The sequence below is a fragment of the Papio anubis genome, chromosome 17, assembly GCF_008728515.1.
Source record: "Papio anubis isolate 15944 chromosome 17, Panubis1.0, whole genome shotgun sequence".
NCBI classification, from domain to species: Eukaryota; Metazoa; Chordata; class Mammalia; order Primates; family Cercopithecidae; genus Papio; species Papio anubis.
In genome coordinates, this window is record NC_044992.1 from 72,820,163 (window position 1) to 72,838,851 (window position 18,689).

Sequence of the window (18,689 nt, forward strand, 5' to 3'; positions counted from 1 at the left end):
TCTCTGACTATATCAGAATTAAATCGTAATATGCTTTAAAATAAACCATTGGACAAAAAGGAAGTCTCAAGATAAATTTTAAAATGTTTAGAGCTAAATAAAAATGTAAACGTACCAAAATTCACAGGATGCAGCCAAAGTAGTGTTCACAGGAACTATTTATAGCATTACAATGCTCACATTAGAAAATAAAGGTCACGAATAAATAATCTAAGCTTCCACCTTAAAAAACTGAAAAAATAGGCCAGGCGCGGTGGCTCACGCCTATAATCCCAGCACTTTGGGAGGCCGAGGCGGGTGGGTCATGAGGTCAGGAGATCGAGACCATCCTGGCTAACATGCTGAAACCCCATCTCTACTAAAATAAAAAAAATTAACCTGGCATGGTGGTGGGCACCTGTAATCCCTGCTACTTAGGAGGCTGAGGCAGGGGAATCACTGGAACCCGGGAGGCGGAGGTTGCAGTGAGCCGAGATTGTGCCACTGCACTCCACCCTGGCGACAGAACGAGACTCTGTCTCAAAAAAAAAAAAAAAAAAAAAGAAACTGAGAAAATAAAAATAAGCCCAAAGCAGAAGAAAGAAAACAATAAAGAACAGAAATTAGTGAACTAGGAAACTGAAAAACAAATTAGTGAAGTAGAAAAAAATAAAACCAAAAGTTCATTCTTTGAAAAAACTAACATTAATAAACTACCTGACCAAGAAAAAGGGAAAACAAGTGACCCATATTAGGAATGACAGGAAGAATGTGGTAGTGTGACTACAGCCCCACAGGCATGAACGGAAGAGCGTGATAGTGTGACTACAGGCCCCACAGGCATGAAATGAAGAATAAAGGAATACTAGAAAAAACGGAATCACAAATTCGGCAACTGATATAAAATGGACCAATCCCCTGAAGACACAAACTGCTGAAATTAGAAATAGAGAACCCACATAGTCTCTTATTTATTTAAGAAACTGAGTTTCATAGTTTAAAACCTTGCCATTAAGGTTAACTGCAAGAATAGTGCCACTGGGGAGTTCTATCACGTTTTAGGAATAACGCCTGTCCCTACTTTGAGGAAAGCAGTCCTCTGCGTGTGCCCCTTATTGACGGTATTTTTATTAAAATGCACATACACAAAAGAAGAAAAATAAATGGCCCAGCTTCATGTAAACAGTAGTGTTTATTCAGAAAGCATAAACCCCAGCGCTCTCAGAAGGTTCTTCTGAGATGGACCAGAGGCTCCAATCAGAGGCTTCATGTGCAGGAAGCAATTACAGCATGAAGGAGCAGGTGAGAGCCAGGGAAGGGCCACGTGGGGATCTGAAACTTGAAATGGTCAAAGACCAGACGGCACAAGGCAGCCCGGACAAGACACCCTCAACCCACGTGCACCAAACCCAGCCTCAGCCCCCAGCCCACCCCGAAGGGATGGGGAGGCGGTGGCTTACTGCTCATGACCTCCTGGGGAAGGAGGGAGCTGAGATCAAAATGAAATAAAGAACCTGGTAGTCGCTTCCATATTCACACAAGAAACCTCATGTCTGAGGGCAAGACAAGCAGGGGCTGCCCCCTGGGACTCCTGAGATCAACATTTCTGAGGCCCTGCGACCTGCCTATCCCTTGTAGGAATTCAAGTCCAAATAGCCAGAGCCTCTGGCAGAGGAGATGGGGGAAACTGAGGTAGCCCTAGGGTCCTCCTCTCAGGTCAAGTTGCCTGGAGACTGTAGCAGCTACGGTTGAGGCTGCTCAGGAAGCACAGAGCCCCCCAGGCAGCAGCTGAAGCTGAAGGCTCCAGGGCCAGGCCATCGGGTCAGGCGTTCAGGAACGCGAAAGCTGACGGCTCTGAGCCAGGAGGCTCTTTGACTGCTGTCCTCTGGGACGATGTTTGGGGGGCTTGGGGAGCATCAAGGCAGGACTCTCCTGCAGCAGCCCCGGCCCCCACCAGGCGGGGGCAGGCCACCAGCTCCATACCAGCAAACAAGGAGTCGCGGCTCCACGCACAGTTGCTGGGGCCTCTCTTTGGGCTGTCTGTGCCCCCTAGGACCTGTTCAGGTCCCCACCCCCTGCTTTCTGCCAGTCTGGCCTTGGCCTTGCTGGGGTCTCCGCGGGCTGGAATGGGGGAGGCATCCGGGGGTGGGGTGGGCACAGGGCTGGGTGGCATCCCAGATGAGGGAGCAGGGCTCTGGCATGAGACTGCGGTTGAACTCAGAGGCTGGAGGAAGAGTTGGCTCCCAGCAAGAGGCACAGCATCAGTCAGCAGGTCAGATGGGCCTGGGAGGGCGGCTGTGGGGCCAGGCTCGGCTGAGGTGCCCCGGGCAGGGGACAGCTGCCCACAGGAGGCCTCAAAGTGCCTCAGGATCTGAAAGAGGAAGGAAGGAGGAACCAGGGAGGTTCCTATGCAACCCTGGAAATTGTGGGGACCAGGGCCCGCCTCTCCCTAGGGCCTCCTCAGTCCCTCCACTCAGAGGGCAGGGCCAGTTCTGGGCAGGACGCCGGCTGCCAGGAGGGGGCTGGAGCAGTGCACCCAGTTGTCATCCCACTGAGAGCAGCTGCTGGGCTGGTGCTGGCGACAGGGGGCAGGTGTCACACACACACCTCAAATCTTGTTCCTTCACTCACTACTATACCAACGGACACCCTCCCCGTCATAACCTGCCGGGCACTGCTGGAGGGAGTGAACACACGTGGCCCGGCACATCTGGGTGTTTCCAACTGTTGGACGCAGGGTTCTTCCAGCATGCCCCGTTTTAGAAACCCCACTACGAGGTTCGCCTGCGGTGGTGCAAACCCCAGGCTCACTTGTCGCTCTGACTGAAAGGTGAGCTAGATAAGGACGACTTGGGGATGGGTGACTGAGGTCCTGGGTTTCCAGCAGCCAGGGAGAAAACAGGAAGAAAGAAACTGGGGGTGTCCACAGGCAGAGGGAGGGTGCCAGGGCCTGGTAGCAGAGAGAGGCCTCCCAGTGTGATTCCAGCAGCCTCCAGGCAGTTCGGAGTGTTCAAGTGCACAGAGATCAATGGAAGCACTTCTGCCCTCCGGAGCTGAGCATGAGCTGGGCCACGGGTGGCAAACTGCATGTGCAGTCAGGGAGGGCTTCCTGGAAGAGGTGGGTGTGAGCCGAGACACAAGGGCAGGAACATTAAGGCAGAGGAGTTTGGGGGCTTCCAGGAACAGGTAGAGAGAGGCCAGTGTCCCGTGAGTGCTGCGGAGTTGGGGTGGAAGGCAGGAAGGGAGTGGGGAGGTGAGGACCCTGATTCACTGCTGCTCCCTCTGCCAGCGGGATGGGGACTCGGGAGGCGGGTCCGGGAAGGGCTGACCAAGTGCTGGGCAGGGACAGGGTGGCCGTGGACTGCAGTGTATGTCCTGCTGTACCCTTGGACCCCGGTGTGTGTGTGGCACTCTGCAGCTGCCCACCTTGGTGGCCTTGTTGGTCACAGGTCCCGGGCTGCCCATGCTGAGCTCCTGCAGCCGCGGCCGGGTGCGGAGGAGGATGTGCTCCTGGGGAAGGAGGTCGGCGCTCCCCAGGGAGGCAATGGCACACAGGGCCCTCTGCGGACGAAGGGAGGGGACATTAGCACGCATGGGGCAGCAGGTCCATGCCAGGGAGGCCTGTCTGGCCATCTCTCTCCCTATTCTCCCTCCTCCTCAACGACCAGAGTGCCAGGAGGCACCAGGGACAGCTCCACCAGAGCCCTGTCCTTACCGCCAGTTACACCAGACACCAGAGCCCTGTCCTCACTGCCTTACACCCCGGCTCCCGAACACCAGAGCCCTGTCCTCACCGCCTTATACCCCGGCTCCCGAACACCAGAGCCCCTACACCCCAGTTCCCAGACACCAGAGCCCTGTCCTCACTGCCTTACACCCCGGCTCCCGAACACCAGAGCCCTGTCCTCACCGCCTTATACCCCGGCTCCCGAACACCAGAGCCATGTCCTCCCCGGCTCCTGGACAGACCCCAGCGAGAAGCACATGACCTGCTGCCCCGTTCGCCTTACCTTCATTCCTCTGCATGCCCCCACAACATGCCCACGCGTGTCCACACTTTCATGTGCACGCACACACACATAGGCACATACATACACAACCACACACATGAAGTCATGTACACACGCACACATGCACAGGCATACACACACAGACACGCACACACACAGGCATGTGCACATGCACAGCCACACACACAGGAATGTTCACATACAGGTGCACACATACAAGCACACACACGCACACACACACAGGAACGTCTGCACACAGGCATGTGCACACAGTTACGCCCTCCCGCCCGCATGCGCAGCTCACCAGCTGCGTGCACTCACTGGTCCCACGCAGGTGGCAGGTCAGCAGCTGCAGCACAACCTCACAGTTGAGCAGTCCACACCTGCACAGAGGGGACACCTGGGTGGCGAGTGCGGCCCGTCCCCTCCTCCCTCGCCCAGGGTTGGGGCTGGGGCAGAGCCGGGCGGGTCCAGGCGCACTCACGCTTTGATGAAGTGCTGTGCCTCCTCGCGGCTCAGGAAGGCGCGTGGTCCCCGAGTCACAGTCCTCACCAAGCTCAGCTCCTGCTGACAGTCACTCAGGGCTACCACCTCGACCCTGCCAGGGGGAATGGCCAGGTCAAGGGTGAGTTGGGGCCGTGCCCCCACCCCTGCCTCACCCTGGGGAGAACCTGGAGAGCAGGAGCCACGCTGGGAGGGGGGTGGTGTGGTGGCTCCGAGACCACTCCCGCATACCCAGCAGCTCCCACTCACCTTTCTGCCAGGTCGCCCGGCTCCCGGCTGGCCCCTGAATGGCTGTCGCTGCCAGAATGACTGCCCGAGTCTGAGACCCTGCTCAGGTCACTGTTCTGGGAGGAATTCTGAGAGCTGGGGCTGCTGTCCAGCTCGTCCCAGCCCCCTCCGGCCTGCCCAGGCTGATGCCTCACGGCTGGAGGAAACAGGATGGCCGGTGAGATCCCCAGGGCTTCAGGCCAGCCCCATGCCCACCTCCCGGGGCCCTGGACCAAGGCCTTGGGGACTGAGTCCTGAGCTGAGGATGGGTGGCCACCTTGGCTCCAGCTTCAGCAAACACCAGCCCCAGTGGGCATCTCCTTCCACCTCGGGTCCCGTCCCCTCCTGCTGTGTGGGAGGCCCTGGGATTTGCCTCCATGGCTGCAAAGCCCCAGCGGTGACAGGAAGGAGTGACCCAGACCCCAAGGGGAGGAGCCCTCGCCTCGATACCTCGGGGACCTGGAATAGCCCCGGGGAGTGGGTTCCCCAGGGTTGGGGGACCGTGGCTGGCTGAAGGCATCGTGGCAGGCTGGTAGGTGTCACCCCGCGGCAGGAGCCTCTGGGTACTGGGACTCTCGGGCCCGGGGCGCATGGCGCTGGCCACCACCTCCGCGGCCTTCTGGATGGTGGAGAGGAAGGCTTCGCCTGCCGAGCCTGCACCTGAGGAGAGGGAAATGGGACGGCCGCCCAGTGCGGCCCCCACCCACGTTCTCTGGGAGCGGGGTGCCCGCATGGGCTCCCTGCTCAGCTTTGGGGAGGTCGGGGTACACGCTGCAGGGAGGGAAGCCTCCGGGTGGACCCCAGGCCCTCTGGAAGCTCCCGGTGGACTCCACTTTGGCGTTCCCACGCCCAGTGGCCTGGACACCCAGCTCACAGCAGTTATGCCTCCGTCCCTCTGCTCTGTCCTCTGGGGGTGAGGGTGTCCTAAGGGGCTTGGGCTCGGCCTTGGCTCAGGGAGGTGTGTCCAGGGCTGGGGAGGGGCCGGCCTTTCCCGTGTGAGCTCCCTGTAGAAGGTGCCCCCACACCAAAGTGTCAGCAGGAGCCCTGGGCTGCGTGCAGGACGGTGTGACACAGCCTAACGGTGAGCGGCGAGACACCGCCCGGGGCCTGGCAGCAGGGCACAGCTGGGCCGGGGGCTGGGTCCCAGCTGCAGGCCGTGGTGCCACCTGTGGTTCTTCTGGCGCTAACGAGTAGTTGTCCACTGGCACTGCCCCAGCTTGTAACAGCCCCACACGGGACTGCCCGAGTCACTCACACTACAGCCAGGGGACAGCCCTCAGCCCCTCTCGCAGTGGGACTCCCCCTGCCATGGGGCCCAGCCCTGACTTCTTGCTGGGCCTGGTTTCTCTCGCCTGTCCGTAAAGCAGCCCTGGCCACACCTGCCCCACCCCCACGGCAGCAGTGGGGACAGCCCCAGGAAGGGCTGAGGCTGTGTAGGGGAGGGGACGGGGGGCAGCAGCTACCAGGTGGGGCAGCATGGTGCGGCCCCCACCGCCCTCCTCATTCCTGTACCCTGAGATGCCGGGGCCCATGCAGGCCCTTCCCACTCACCCGTGCGGCCATGTTCCTTGCTGTAGCCGAAACCCTGGAGGGTGCTGTGCGGCCTGGCCTGGGAGCCCATGCCTGCAGAGGGTCCTCTGTCAGCGGCAAGTCGGCCCCCACCGTCGGCCCTGCCCATGGGTGGCACAGACGCCGAGGACACTCAGGGAGGCAGAAACCCGGTGCCGGGACTGGACACAGTCCCCTCAGTCACCTACCTGTGGCAGGCGGGTTCCCCAGAGGCTGGGAGGGAGCCAGTGGCAACACGGTGTCCGAGAACAGGGTGCTCCCCAAGTCCTACATGGGGAGGCGGAGGCCCTCAGCGTCCTCATGCCGGGGCCTCCTGTACTTGCCCTGCCACTCGTATCAGCTGTGTTCTGTCCCCCAGAGGCAGGGGTCCCGGGCAGGGGAACTGCAAACCCCCCAGCTGACATCCTGGCCCCAGTCCTGCCCTCTACAGGAGGAAGGGCACCCCGCAGAGCGACACTGCTCCTGGGCTCACCTGCGCGGCCGCCCGAACCTTCTGGTACAAGCTGTTCCCGTGCAGAGGATCTGGGGGCCCCGCAAAAGCTGCAGAACATAAAAGGCAAGTGGGGGGCAGGGCTGAGCCTGGCACCGCTGCTCCCTGCAGAACATGGTGAACTGGGCCCACTCCAGGGTGGCAAGTTCCTGCCACCCGGGCCCTTCTGTCACGGCCACTGGCACGCCTTCCTCCAGGACCCCGCAGAGGCCACACCAGAGCAGACCCTCAGCTCCCCCCACCCATGCCCCACAGAGGCGAGTTTCTCTCCACACAACCACCTCGCCTCCCCCAGGGCTGGCAACCCCTGGTGCCTGAGCTGGTGCGGCCTCCCCGCAGCCCACTCTCCCTGCCCCAGGTGCACCAGGGACCCCTCGGAGGCTGCCAGGGCCTGGAGGGAGACACCAGCCTTCTTATCACAGCCTGAAAGCTCCGCCTGGACCCACCCATCCTCAGTCTCGGCCGCCTCGGGCTCCCGTGCCCTGAGAGTTCCTCTCACGGTGAACTGGGACTTCTGTCCTTGAATCTTCCGGCCCCAGAGCCTCCTGAGCCTGCATCTGGAGCCGAGGCATCCTTTCAGGGCTCATGCTGACAGCCGCGCCTCTGAGAACCCCTGGAGAGCCTCAGTCACAGATGAATCCACTCGCGCCCCTTGGCTGCCTGTCGCCACCCTGGCAGGCTGGCCCTGTGATTCGCAGACGACGCCCCTGGCTGTCCCTGGGCCCAGGGTGGCAGCCGCAAGCTGAGTCAGTGGCTGGATAAACTGACCCCCAGCAGCTGCCATCTTCCCGCAGGAGCCCAGGGCACCCACCTGCCACCTCGCGCTGGCCCTCCTCTGTGACAGAGCAGGAGCATCACCGTCTTGGACAAGCCCCTCATTCTAAAGTTCACCTTAACCCAAAACCGCCTAAATCCAAAAGGCATCAGCCTAATGGCTAAAGTCAGCACAACCATAAACTACAAATAACATCTCCAACCAGAAACACTTCAAACTCCTCCCCGACCAGAGACATGCCAGCCCGAGACAACCCTCCTCCGGCCGGGAAGACGCCAGCTTCGAGAAAACCCACCTCCGGGCTAGAAAGATGTCCCAAGATAACCTCCCGTCCTTCCACCCCAGCCACCAACTTCTCCACACACACACACGTTCCGAGCTCCTGACGAGCCCTCACCCCAAAACCAATACACGCTTAGTCTGTAAGAGAAGGGGCTTCTGACCACAATCGGCTGGGGGCGCCTCTCAGGTTTTAACTAAAGAAAACCTGTCTTGGGCCGGGCGCGGTGGCTCACGCCTGTAATCCCAGCACTTTGGGAGGCCAAGGCAGGCGGATCACGAGGTCAGGAGATCGAGACCATCCTGGCTAACACGGTGAAACCCCGTCTCTACTAAAAATACAAAAAACTAGCCGGGCGAGGTGGTGGCGCCTGTAGTCCCAGCTACTTGGGAGGCTGAGGCAGGAGAATGGCGTGAACCCGGGAGGCGGAGCTTGCAGTGAGCTGAGATCGCGCCACTGCACTCCAGCCTGGGCGACAGACCCAGACTCCATCTCAAAAAAAAAAAAACAAAAAAACAGAAAACCTGTCTTTAACTGCCAGCTGCGTTTTGTGTTTCTTTCCTCTTTCTGACGCTCTGCGTGCGTGGGGTGGGCCACCCTCACTGCACACTCGCCGCCTGGCGGGGGGCGCCCCGTCTCTCATGTGCAGCATCTGGCACCCGCCTTCCTCGTGGGGCTGTCGTGACACCTCCCACAGCCTGTGCGTCGCCCAGGGCCAGTGCCCAGGCACGGCAGGCGACAGCCATCATCCACAACTGCCTCTGCACAGGAGAGACTCTAGTGCCAACAAGAACCCAGGGTCTGAAGAACAGCCTTTCCCATCCTCGGGGCCTGCCATGCCCCATCCCCCCACCTGCTGCAGCCCCCACCCCAGGCCGTGTCCCCGAGACCACTGAAGCCACAACGTACATGCACCAACCACAGCCACGGGAGTGGCCTGGGAGCCCGGGCCCACTGACCCGCTGAATGGTGAGGATAAATGGCTGGTACTGCCTTGGCCCCAAAACTGTGAGGAGCTCTATTAGGATGGCGAGAGCACCCTCACACAGCCGTTCCTTCAGGGGCATCTACCGCCTAAGTCATGTGTCACAACTGTCGATGGTGGCCCAGGGCACTGGCCCCTGAGGGACACCTAGAGCTGCATGCCCACTTGTCACAAAGTGGGGCAACACTGGTTTCGATGCCGGTTTTGGGGTGAGCCGAGTGGATGGACACGCTTAGGGTCTCCATAAGCAAGCAGCGGCACGACAGAGACTCAGTCTCCCTCCCCAGAATTCCCCTCTCAGGGGCTGGGCTGGGGTCCAGACATGGTGTGCCCAATGACCACCTGGAGCCCCATGGAAGATCTCAGGCCAAGCCCCCACAAGTCCTCATTAGGCAGAGGCACACGGGACTGCCCCCAGCCTGCGGGGCGGCTCCCCCAGACCCACCTGCTGCCTGGACAGACCGACTGGCCGGGGCCCCGCCTCTCCTGCCTCCCAGTCCCGCCCTCCCATGGCTTCTCTCCGTCTTGGGCTCTGAGGAGCAGCCCTAGAACAAGAACCCACAGCCTGAGGAGAACGTGTGAACAGGCACTGAGTCTGCTACGTGTGGGCACTGGGATGGAGGGAGAAGACCCGCGGGGCACGTAAAGAAACAAACAATGGCAACCGGGGCAGCAAGCACAGGGACAGACGCAGCTGAAGGCCCAGGGACACACGGGAGGCACGGAGGACCCAGCGGAGGGAGGGGCAGGGCACGTCAGGGGAGGCTGAGTCGGCCAGCTGGGGTGCGGGTGGGCAGCAGGTGGAGAGGCCAGGGATGGGCCAGGATCAGCAACACGGGGCTTTGACAGGGACCAGGCCCAGGCAAGGGCTCTGGCTGAAGTCTTCCTTCTCAAGCCCGGAGGATTTGCCACCCTCCCGCACTGTCCAAAGCCCCTGTACCTGCAGCTTCCTGGATGAAGGCAGAGTTGCGCTTGAGGATGAGCAGGAAGGAGGAGGAGCCGTGGCTGCACAGATAGAGCAGGATCTTCAGCACCTGGGGAGTGGGGCGGTCAGCAGTGCTGGGCGGGCCGGACACGGGACGCCCAGGGCAGGGCCCAGGGCACCCAAAGGGCACAGAGCTGCTTGCCACCCTGGGCCGCTCATCTGCTCCTCTAGCCTCACCACCATGGGCCAGGCCTCGGGCCTGACCCTTGACCACCCAGGGGCTCACCTTGAGCTTCCCGTGGCCGGAGCTGCTGTGTAGGCGGCTCAGGAGGTACTCCAGCAGGCACTGGCTGCTGCCCGGAGACTCGTGGGAGATTTCTGTGGCACGCTTGGGTTAGGGAAGGGCGAGATGGTGAAGGCTGCGCCGGGCCGCAGGGAGACCGGGCCCTGGGACCTCTCAGTCCATGCTCCCTGGAGGCGCCTCCTGCAGGCTCTGCCGTCAGGAGCGCAGCACTTCTCAGGTCTCCTGTGCCATCAGTACTGCAGCCTTCAGACCCCACCCACGGCTGCCTACAATGATAAAGGAGCTGCGGATCCCCCTAGGGACAGCAGAATCCCCGGGAACCCTTCGCACCACTCTGGGCCCTGCCATCTGTTCTTTCCCCCACACGGTACGTCGAGGAAGGATACTAGCAATCTCCTCAAACAGGTAGCCCGGACATGGGACATCATCATCCGATGTCCCCTTCAGAAGAATCGGGAGCTGAAAGGGAACAAGAGCCCCGCTGTGATGAGGTGCCATCTCCCACAGGGGTGGATCCACACCCCTCCAAAGGGGATGGAAACGGCCCACCGATCGCTGTTGACATGGCCGGAGAGAGGCCTGGGAAGGGGTGAGAACCGTGCTACTGGCCACAGGGAGGCTGCAGCAGGGTCCTCTGTCAACAGTCAGGGATGAACAGCCTTGGAGAAGAGGCAAATCAGTGGCGGTTCTCCACGGAGGAGCTGTGCCACTTGGGTTACGATGGGACACAGCCCCCAGCCTCCCTGCACTTACCAGCACGTAAGGCTATTTGAAAGTACCTCTCCTGTCCCTACCTACTGACTAGCAAAGCCAAACAAGGCCCAGGCAAGCCCTTTTCCACGAAGGGGACTATGAATGGTTCCACCTCCCAACAGCCCGGATGGGCAGAGTGACAGCCGCTCAGCCTGACTGGCTCCATCGCTCCCCAAGAACCGACCGATGTCGTGTGTTTTATGTTCGCTAACAGCAGATGTACTTATTTGCTTCATGCTGACTTACTGGCACAAAGATGTAGAGCTTATAGGGATGAAAACTGGAACCACCCATTTTTGCATTATTCAGTTTCAGGACAGAACAGAGTTCAAGAGTATTTAAGAGGACAAGCATGGGACCGACCACGTGAGGTGCTGAAGCCTTTCAGTTGGAAGCGCGGAGATCTAGTGACAACACACGCAAACGTGGACCTGAAGTGTTTCCCGAGGCTGTGGACACACATCACTGACACTATTTGCCCACCAAGCCCTAAGGGGAGCTAGACAGGTTTGCAGGTGACAGCTGACAACGGCAGAACGCAGTACACAACGACTCTGTCCAAACCTTGCACTGAGAGCTTTGACCAACCCTAGCGTGGCTTCCGGCAGCCCAAGGCCGCGCCCTGGGCCCACCCAGCCCCCTCTGAGGTCCCCCCCAGGAAAGCTGAGGGCTGACAAAAGAGGGCAGTTTGCTCAGGACGACATCTGGGAACTGGCCCGGCCTCTCCTTCTCAGAGCGTTTACTAAGAGGGGCTTACAACGGTGGGTCCTTCCCTGTCCCTTCGAAATGTCTGTGTTCTCTGCAACCCAGGGGTGCCTCTCCAGGACCGGAGTCCTCTGAAAAGCCACCGTTAGGGAGGACGGCGGGCGGCCAGCCCACCTGGGCGCCGGCAGCACGGACACAGCGGCTCCACGTCCACTGGGTCCGCCGCTCCTTCCCTCCTGTCGGAGCCCACTGAATGCTGGCCGAGGCCTGTTCGTTCCCCCAGGGTCTGGCTGTGCCCATCGCCCTTGCGCTCGGTGGGTCCGGCTTGGGAGGCCCCGGGACGGCGCGGCGGGCGGGCAGCTCAGGGGCGTCGGCGCGGGCGAAGGGGCCGGGAGCAGCTACCCGGCGCGGAGACGCAAGGTCAACGGCTCAAGCCCGGGGCGAATCCGGGGAACGCGGCGTTCGAGAGAAGCCGTGGGGCCGGGGCCCGGGCGGACCGCCCTCACTCACCCGGTGTAGAAAGCTCAGGCGGTCCCGTAGCGGCGGCGCGGCAGCCATGATCCAAGTCCCCTCCCGGTCTGCCCCGCTTCCGCCAGGCCCGGGTTCTCCAATCACTGCGCGGGTCTGGCTCCGCCGGCCAATCCCTCGCGGCGGGGCGGACCCTGAGGTTGGCTTCGTAAACAATTTGAGCCTAGGCCAATCCGAAGTCCCAGGGCACAGACAGACTAGGACAAGAGCCAATTGCAGGGGCTCTGGCCAATTAAGAAGCACAGGAAAGGTTATGGGCGGAAGCGCCGACCTATCAAGCTGTTTGACACCGGAAGAGGCTGGACCTAAGATGACGGCGCCCAGGGGCGCTGGGAACAGCCACTCATGTCTGTGAACGGAGCTGTGTGGGGCCGCGTGCGAAGCCGCCTCCGCGCCTTCCCCGAGCGGCTGGCCGCCTGCGGGGCCGAGGTGAGGAGCCGCGGGCAGGCCAGTGCTGCTGGACAGGAGGAGCAGCGCGGGGAGGTGACTGGGAGGGAGGGCGGTGACGGGATCAAGGGACCCCATGACCCGCGCCCATCCCCTCCGCAGGCCGCGGCGTACGGCAGGTGCGTGCAGGCCTCCACGGCCCCAGGCGGCAGCCTGAGCAAGGACCTCTGCGCGCGGGAGTTCGAGGCCCTGCGGAGCTGCTTCGCCGCCGCGGTAGGTGGGCGCGGGCCCCTCCTAGCCCTTCCCCTCCAAGATCCAGGGGGCCCCAGCTTTCCTTTGCTTTCCCGTTGGTTCAAGGTTTGAGCGCCTGCCGCGTACTTTAGACGCCGGCTGACCAAACCACCGAGCCACGGACGAGCCCGCGAAACCTCGGCCGTCCCGGGTTTGTCCCTGCGTGTTTGTAAACCGGGACTGGCACCAACCTCAGAAAGGATGGGAAATGTGTGCACTAAAGCGCCTGGTAAAACGCGTAAGCTTTCGTGTTAGCACTGCCGCCGAGGGGTGTCAGGCCAGGATCGACCCAACACAGGACTCCCAGAAAGTGCCCAGCACCTTCCGGGTCTTCATCTCCCTTCACTTGCAGCCCGCCCCGTGCAGCTGCAGTGGTGGATTCCTTCAGCACCTGTCCTGCCGGGCACCCCCAGCCACCCTCACAACTGGCGCCATAGGGGTTCTTGCCCGTGGGGGCTTTAAGTCATTCTGAGGCTGGTTCCCTAAGTGTCAGCCTCTCTGGGTACCACCTCAGTGTATCTGGGGTAGGCCGTGATGCCAGTGCTGACTCTTGTTTACTGGGAGCTATTAATCCGCAGATTTGGACCAGAGAAAGGGTAGTTGAACAAGAGCTCCATGGCCTTCATAGCTACCCGGCCCTAGCAGCCTTGGATCCAGGGGTGGGTAACTCATCAGAAGTTGCACTTTTGCCGGGTATGGTGGCGCATGCCTGTAACCCTACCACTTTGGGAGGCTGAGGTGGGTGAATTGCTTCAGCCTAGAAGTTTGAGACCAGCCTGGGCAACATACGGAGACCTCGTCTCTACAAAAAAAAAAAAAAAAAAAAGTTAGCCGGGCCTGGTGATGTAGTCCCAGCTACTTGGGAGGCTGAGGTGGAAGATCACTTGAACCTGGGAGGTGGAGGTTGTAGTGAGCCGAGATTGCGCCACCGTACTCCAGCCTGGGCGACAAAGCGAGACTGCATCTCAAAAAAAAAAAAAACTTGGGGGGCTCCTACTTTCCCTTTATGAGAGCTTGGGTCCCAGTGTGGCATCTGGTGGGGGCTCAGAGGAGGGTGCAGCGGTGAGTTCCATGACAGTGTCATGAGGCCCTTGTCCCATGGACAAGTGACACAGAGAACTGGCCCATGGGGCCCAGGCTCCAACCAGTCGAGCCCCCACCACATGCCGGCACCACGTTCTCTGTAAGGTATTTGCGTAGAACACGACATTTAGTGTGGTAGCTTTCTTTTGAGCCATATCTAACTTGGAAGCAAGCCATTCAGACAAAACACTTTATCTTGCAGGCCAAGAAGACACTGGAGCGAGGCTGTTAGGAGGGACTCTGAGCTTCACACCTGACTGCTGCCGTGGGTGCGGTGCCCTCGTCCTGATGGCCCCTGGTGGCACACATTGAATGCCTAGGGCAGAAAGGAAGTGGGAATGGCGAAGATGTGACGTTCCTGGGTGTTAGATCCTGTGTTTCTTCTTCTTAACAAGTTGAGGCGTGGGTAGAGCAGGAATTGGTTTTCCAGTGTTGTGTCTGTAAATCTGAGTTAGAATAAGATGTAATGGAAGCCACGATAAAGACTCCGTTAAGTCCGGCAGCCTGGGGCTTACTGTGTGCAGACTGTGACATGTGGGTCTTGGCCTCTCCGAGGTGGAATGGGGCCCAAAGCCTTTCCCCCAAAACTGGAAGGGCTGGGACTTGGGGACACCCTGCCTCAAGGTCCCCATTTTAAAACATTCTCGGCCGGGTGCGGTGACTCAAGCCTGTAATCCCAGCACTTTGGGAGGCCGAGACGGGCAGATCACAAGGTCAGGAGATCGAGACCATCCTGGCTAACATGGTGAAACCCCGTCTCTACTTAAAAAATACAAAAAACTAGCCGGGCGCGGTGGCGGGCGCCTGTTGTTCCAGCTACTCGGGAGGCTGAGGCAGGAGAATGGCGGGAACCCGGGAGGCGGAGCTTGCAGTGAGCTGAGATCCGGCCACTGCACTCCAGCCTGGGCGACAGAGCCAGACTCCGTCTCAAAAAAACACCGTCTCTACTTAAAAAATACAAAAAACTAGCCGGGCGAGGTGGTGGGCGCCTGTAGTCCCAGCTACTCGGGAGGCTGAGGCAGGAGAATGGCGTGAACCCGGGAGGTGGAGCTTGCAGTGAGCCGAGATTGCGCCACTGCACTCCAGCCTGGGCGACAGAGCGAGACTCCGTCTCAAAAAAAAAAAAAAAAACATTCTCACTAAGGTATTTAATGTGAATCTGGTGAAGCCTGCAGATCTCGCTGTGGGTATACAGCACACACCAAAGACAAGGACGTCAGCACCACAAGGGGACATTCCATGGGGCAGGGTCCTCGCAGGAGGCTTTCCTGGACACGGGGCAGGACGGGGGCTCTTCACAAAAGGGCCTGAGTCTCCGAGAGGGGCCTGTGTAGAGCACCAGCAGCCACTGCCCCTCCTGTGTGGGGTTGGTCACCCCCCTCAGCAGCCCAGGTACTTCACTGATGGCACCTGCCCTCTCGTTCCCCCTCCCTGTCACATCACTTGACCTAAAACTAAGGTGAGAAGGGTCACATCCTGATGCTGCCCAGGCACTTGTTGACCTTGAGACCTGGGAGTCCGTGGGGCCTGAGCGCCACCTGCAGGGCGTGGCGGGGACTGCTTTGAGAGCCCCCTGCGCGGGCTGTGGAGGTCGCACTGTCATGGGGCTGCAACCTGCACCTGCCCCCAGGCCCGTGCTAGCAGCTGACCCTGTGGGCCTCTGAGGTCTGTTCCTCCATGTTTCCTCCTACAGATGCTACCCCAGAATTAGCCTGGCTTCCCCTAAGGGTCAAATGCCCTGCGGTCTGATCTGGGTGGTGAGTCTGCAGGAGCCAGGCCAGAGCGCTGGATTTTGTCCCAAGGGCCAGGATAGTGTCACATCTTGGGAACCACAGAAATCCAGACCAGACTGCTGGGGTGAAGCCACCACAGCCCATCCGTGCACAGGCCAGAGACTCACATCCTGTGCTGGCATGACCCACCTGACCCGCCTCCCCAGCGTGCACGGCCAGCTGCCCCCACCCTGCCTTCCTCCTCACGTGTGCCCAGCACTCATCCACGAGCGAGCCTCACTGCACAAACGTCCTTTTCTTAGCCCTGTCATGCCCTCTCCTCCGTTCTCTGGCAATTCATTGGCAGAGCTTCCTGCATCTTCTCCCTCCAGATCCAGCCTCCTGTCCCGCCCACAGACCTGTCTTCCCAGCACTCCCCCTTGCTGTCCTTCACCCCGTGTGTGAGGTGGTGACAGACCTGCCAGATTTTCTGTGGCCCAGCGTGGCCCACACCTCCAAACTCAGCTCTCAGACCTCCTGGGGCCACCGTCTTTTCTGCCACTCCAAATTTCCTTTTTCCTTCCAAACCTTCCTCCACTTTTGCTCTGCCCTTCCTCCCTGAGTGACAGCTCAGGAAGCTGGGGGGGAGTGGGGGAGGGGCGGGGAGCAGGCAAAGGGAAGGGGGAGGGGCTCTGCTGTTTCCGCACTGCAGGGACAGTACAGAGCTCTACTTGAGGTGCACTTGGGCTGTCCTGCTGCCCTAACAAAGCCCCGAGACTGGGTGATTTACAAAGAACAGCCTGATTTCTCACAGCTCTGCAGGATGCAAAGCCTGAGATCCAGCCACTGGCACTGGTGTCTGGGGAGGGCCTTTGTGCCGTGTCCTCATGCTGGAGAAGGCGGAGGGGCAAGAGAGCAAATGACCTGCATGCTGCGTGCAGCCTCTTTTATAAGGCTTTTTTTTTTTTTTTTGAGACAGAGTCTCACTCTGTTGCCCAGGCTGGAGTGCAGTGGCACAATCTTGGCTCACTGCAAGCTCTGCCTCCCAGGTTCACGCCCTTCTCCTGCCTCAGCACCCCAAGTAGCTGGGACTACAGGCGCCCGCCACCACGCCCAGCTCATTTTTTGTATTTTTAGTAGAGACGGGGTTTCACTGTGTTAGCCAGGATGGTCTCGATCTTCTGACCTTGTGATCCACCCACCTCAGCCTCCCAAAGTGCTAGGATTACAGGCGTGAGCCACCGCGCCCAGTCCTTTTATAAGGCTCTTAATCGTAGGAGCGAGGAAGGAGCCCTCAGCCTAGTCACCTGTTGATACTATCACTTGGGCAACTCCTGGATTTTGGAGGGGACACGTTCAAACCACAGCAAATGCCTTGGCTCTCAGGCGATGCCGGAAGTTCTCTGAGGGCTGAGCCCCACTCAATCTGTCCCTCGGCCAGTGTGCTGTGCAAGTCTGTCCCGCACAGAAGTACCACCGGCAACGGGACGGCACTATCCCTGCGGCCCTGCTCTGGAACTGAGGCCCCCAGAGGCAGGCTCCACGGCCCAGTGACCTGCACCAGGACTGACCAGACAGGAGCAGCCTGTGGTCCGTCAGAAAGCGCAGCCCGGCCCCGGGGCCCCTCTGTGTCGTTCTGAGAAGCCCCACCCCGGGGTCTGCCAGGCTTTTGGGGAAGGAAGTTTCTCTTTCCTTCCCTGAGGGGCTGCCACCTGGGCTGGGGGTGGGCAGGAATAAGGAAGTGTGCATGGGGGCGGGTGACCCTGCCTGTGGCTGGGGGTGTAGGGACTCTGGGGTGCAGCGGGATGGGCGGCAGCAGAGGCACGGCGGTCACGGATGCCTCTGTGTGTCGGCCGAGGGCGGCCCGCTCCAACAGCAGCCATCTCAGCAGAAAGCGGGGAGGGTGGAACCACCTCCAAAGAAAAAGAAAACTGGGTCACAGCAAGATATTTGGGGAAATCCAGCCAGAATGAAAATCTCACTGTGAGCAATTTAACAAATGGAGTTCCAATCTGAGGGGAACGTCCAGAAGGCGTTTTACCACTGAGCCGTGGTTCATTTGGAACTGTTTTTAATTGAGACTGAAAGACAGAAATGGCCAGGACTGAACCCCCTTGGCGGGGTACCTCCCAACTGCTGAGCAGTGCCCCTGGCCCTGCAGCCTCCTCCCAGCCCCCGGGACTCCGCAGGCGTCACCACTCAGCCTCCAGAAGCTTCCCTCTAGTTAATTTCCAGTCTTCAGGCCGGGCGCTGTGGCTCAAGCCTGTAATCCTAGCACTTTGGGAGGCTGAGGTGGGTGGATCACAAGGTCAGGAGTTCGAGACCAGCCTGACCAACATGGTGAATCCCGGTCTCTACTAAAAATACAAAAAAAAAAAAAAAAAAAAAATTAGCTGGACGTGGTGGCACTTGCCTGTAGTCCCAGATACTAGGGAGGCTGAGGCAAGAGAATTGCTTGAACCCGGGAAGCAGAGGTTGCAGTGAGCTGAGATTGTGCCACTGCACTCCAGCCTGGGCGACAGAGTGAGACTGTGTCTCAGAAGAAAAAAAATTCCAGTCTTCAGGCTGCCCAGTGACATCCTTCAAGGTAAGAAACTACAATAAAAAGCCAAAGGATATGAAAAGGTGCAGGTGGAAGACACCGCCAGAGGCCGAGGCCGGGCCCTCCGTGCAGAGACCCTTCACCAACATGGGCCCCCCAGACCCCTTCGTGGGAGGGTCGGGGCACAAACTCCCCAGAGGACGAGCCGACACAGACTCAGGGAAGCGGTCCCCATCCACACGTGCTTGGACACAGCAGCACCTCCTCTCTCCCGCCAGGCAAGAGGGCTGTGGAGCTTGTCCTGGACACGGGGCAGCATGCATGTCGGCCTGGCCCTGGGGGCTGGACAACCTCCTGGCACCAGGCAGGTCTCTGCCTGCTCACAGGGTCTCTCTGGAGCTGTGCTGCATCTCGTGTCCAGTCACTGCGATGCTAGATGTTCAGGTCATGGCACTGTTCCCTCGTGACCTCTGGCCTCTACTTTATACATGTGGCCTCAGACTTTCAGTCACTCCCCCAACTTCACTAATCAGGTATCAGTGGTGTTTTTTACTTTAAAAAAAAAAAAAGCCACAACTGGATTTTGCAAAACACAGACCA

At 59.8% G+C, this 18,689-nt stretch overlaps 2 protein-coding genes across 9 annotated transcripts; one reads left to right on the top strand and one right to left on the bottom strand.

Moving 5' to 3' along the window:
• Nucleotides 1-1,152: 1,152 nt before the first annotated feature.
• TEPSIN (TEPSIN adaptor related protein complex 4 accessory protein) lies at nt 1,153-12,173 on the bottom strand. 8 transcript variants are annotated; one of them, XM_031657861.1, is made up of 13 exons: nt 12,057-12,173; nt 10,475-10,547; nt 10,071-10,162; nt 9,800-9,893; nt 6,802-6,869; nt 6,518-6,596; nt 6,312-6,383; nt 5,211-5,414; nt 4,743-4,917; nt 4,474-4,587; nt 4,294-4,372; nt 3,406-3,540; nt 1,153-2,350 (listed from the first exon to the last, which is right to left on the bottom strand). In XM_031657861.1, the coding sequence occupies exons 1-13, from the start codon at nt 12,102-12,104 to the stop codon at nt 1,802-1,804; spliced, it is 1,782 nt and encodes a 593-aa protein (XP_031513721.1). In that variant the 5' UTR covers nt 12,105-12,173; the 3' UTR covers nt 1,153-1,801. The 8 variants fall into 8 exon arrangements, with proteins under 8 accessions (XP_031513721.1, XP_031513720.1, XP_009189704.1 ...); XM_031657860.1 differs by having other exon boundaries at nt 5,211-5,420; XM_009191440.2 differs by having other exon boundaries at nt 11,721-12,121.
• A 130-nt stretch (nt 12,174-12,303) lies between these two features.
• On the top strand, nt 12,304-14,337 carry NDUFAF8 (NADH:ubiquinone oxidoreductase complex assembly factor 8). The gene is made up of 3 exons (XM_003913553.3): nt 12,304-12,503; nt 12,624-12,734; nt 14,038-14,337. The coding sequence occupies exons 1-3, from the start codon at nt 12,420-12,422 to the stop codon at nt 14,065-14,067; spliced, it is 225 nt and encodes a 74-aa protein (XP_003913602.1). The 5' UTR covers nt 12,304-12,419; the 3' UTR covers nt 14,068-14,337.
• Nucleotides 14,338-18,689: the final 4,352 nt, after the last annotated feature.

Coding starts and splice junctions, on each gene's coding strand:
- NDUFAF8 (XM_003913553.3), top strand. CDS start 12,420: ATGTCTGTGAACGGAGCTGTGTGGGGCCGCGTGCGAAGCCGCCTCCGC. Junction 12,504..12,623: donor TGGCCGCCTGCGGGGCCGAG/GTGAGGAGCCGC, acceptor TCCCCTCCGCAG/GCCGCGGCGTACGGCAGGTG. Junction 12,735..14,037: donor GGAGCTGCTTCGCCGCCGCG/GTAGGTGGGCGC, acceptor TTTATCTTGCAG/GCCAAGAAGACACTGGAGCG.
- TEPSIN (XM_009191438.2), bottom strand. CDS start 11,846: ATGGGCACAGCCAGACCCTGGGGGAACGAACAGGCCTCGGCCAGCATT. Junction 5,421..6,311: donor CAAGGAACATGGCCGCACGG/GTGAGTGGGAAG, acceptor CCCTCTCCTCAG/GTGCAGGCTCGGCAGGCGAA. Junction 2,351..3,405: donor TGACCAACAAGGCCACCAAG/GTGGGCAGCTGC, acceptor TTCCTCTTTCAG/ATCCTGAGGCACTTTGAGGC.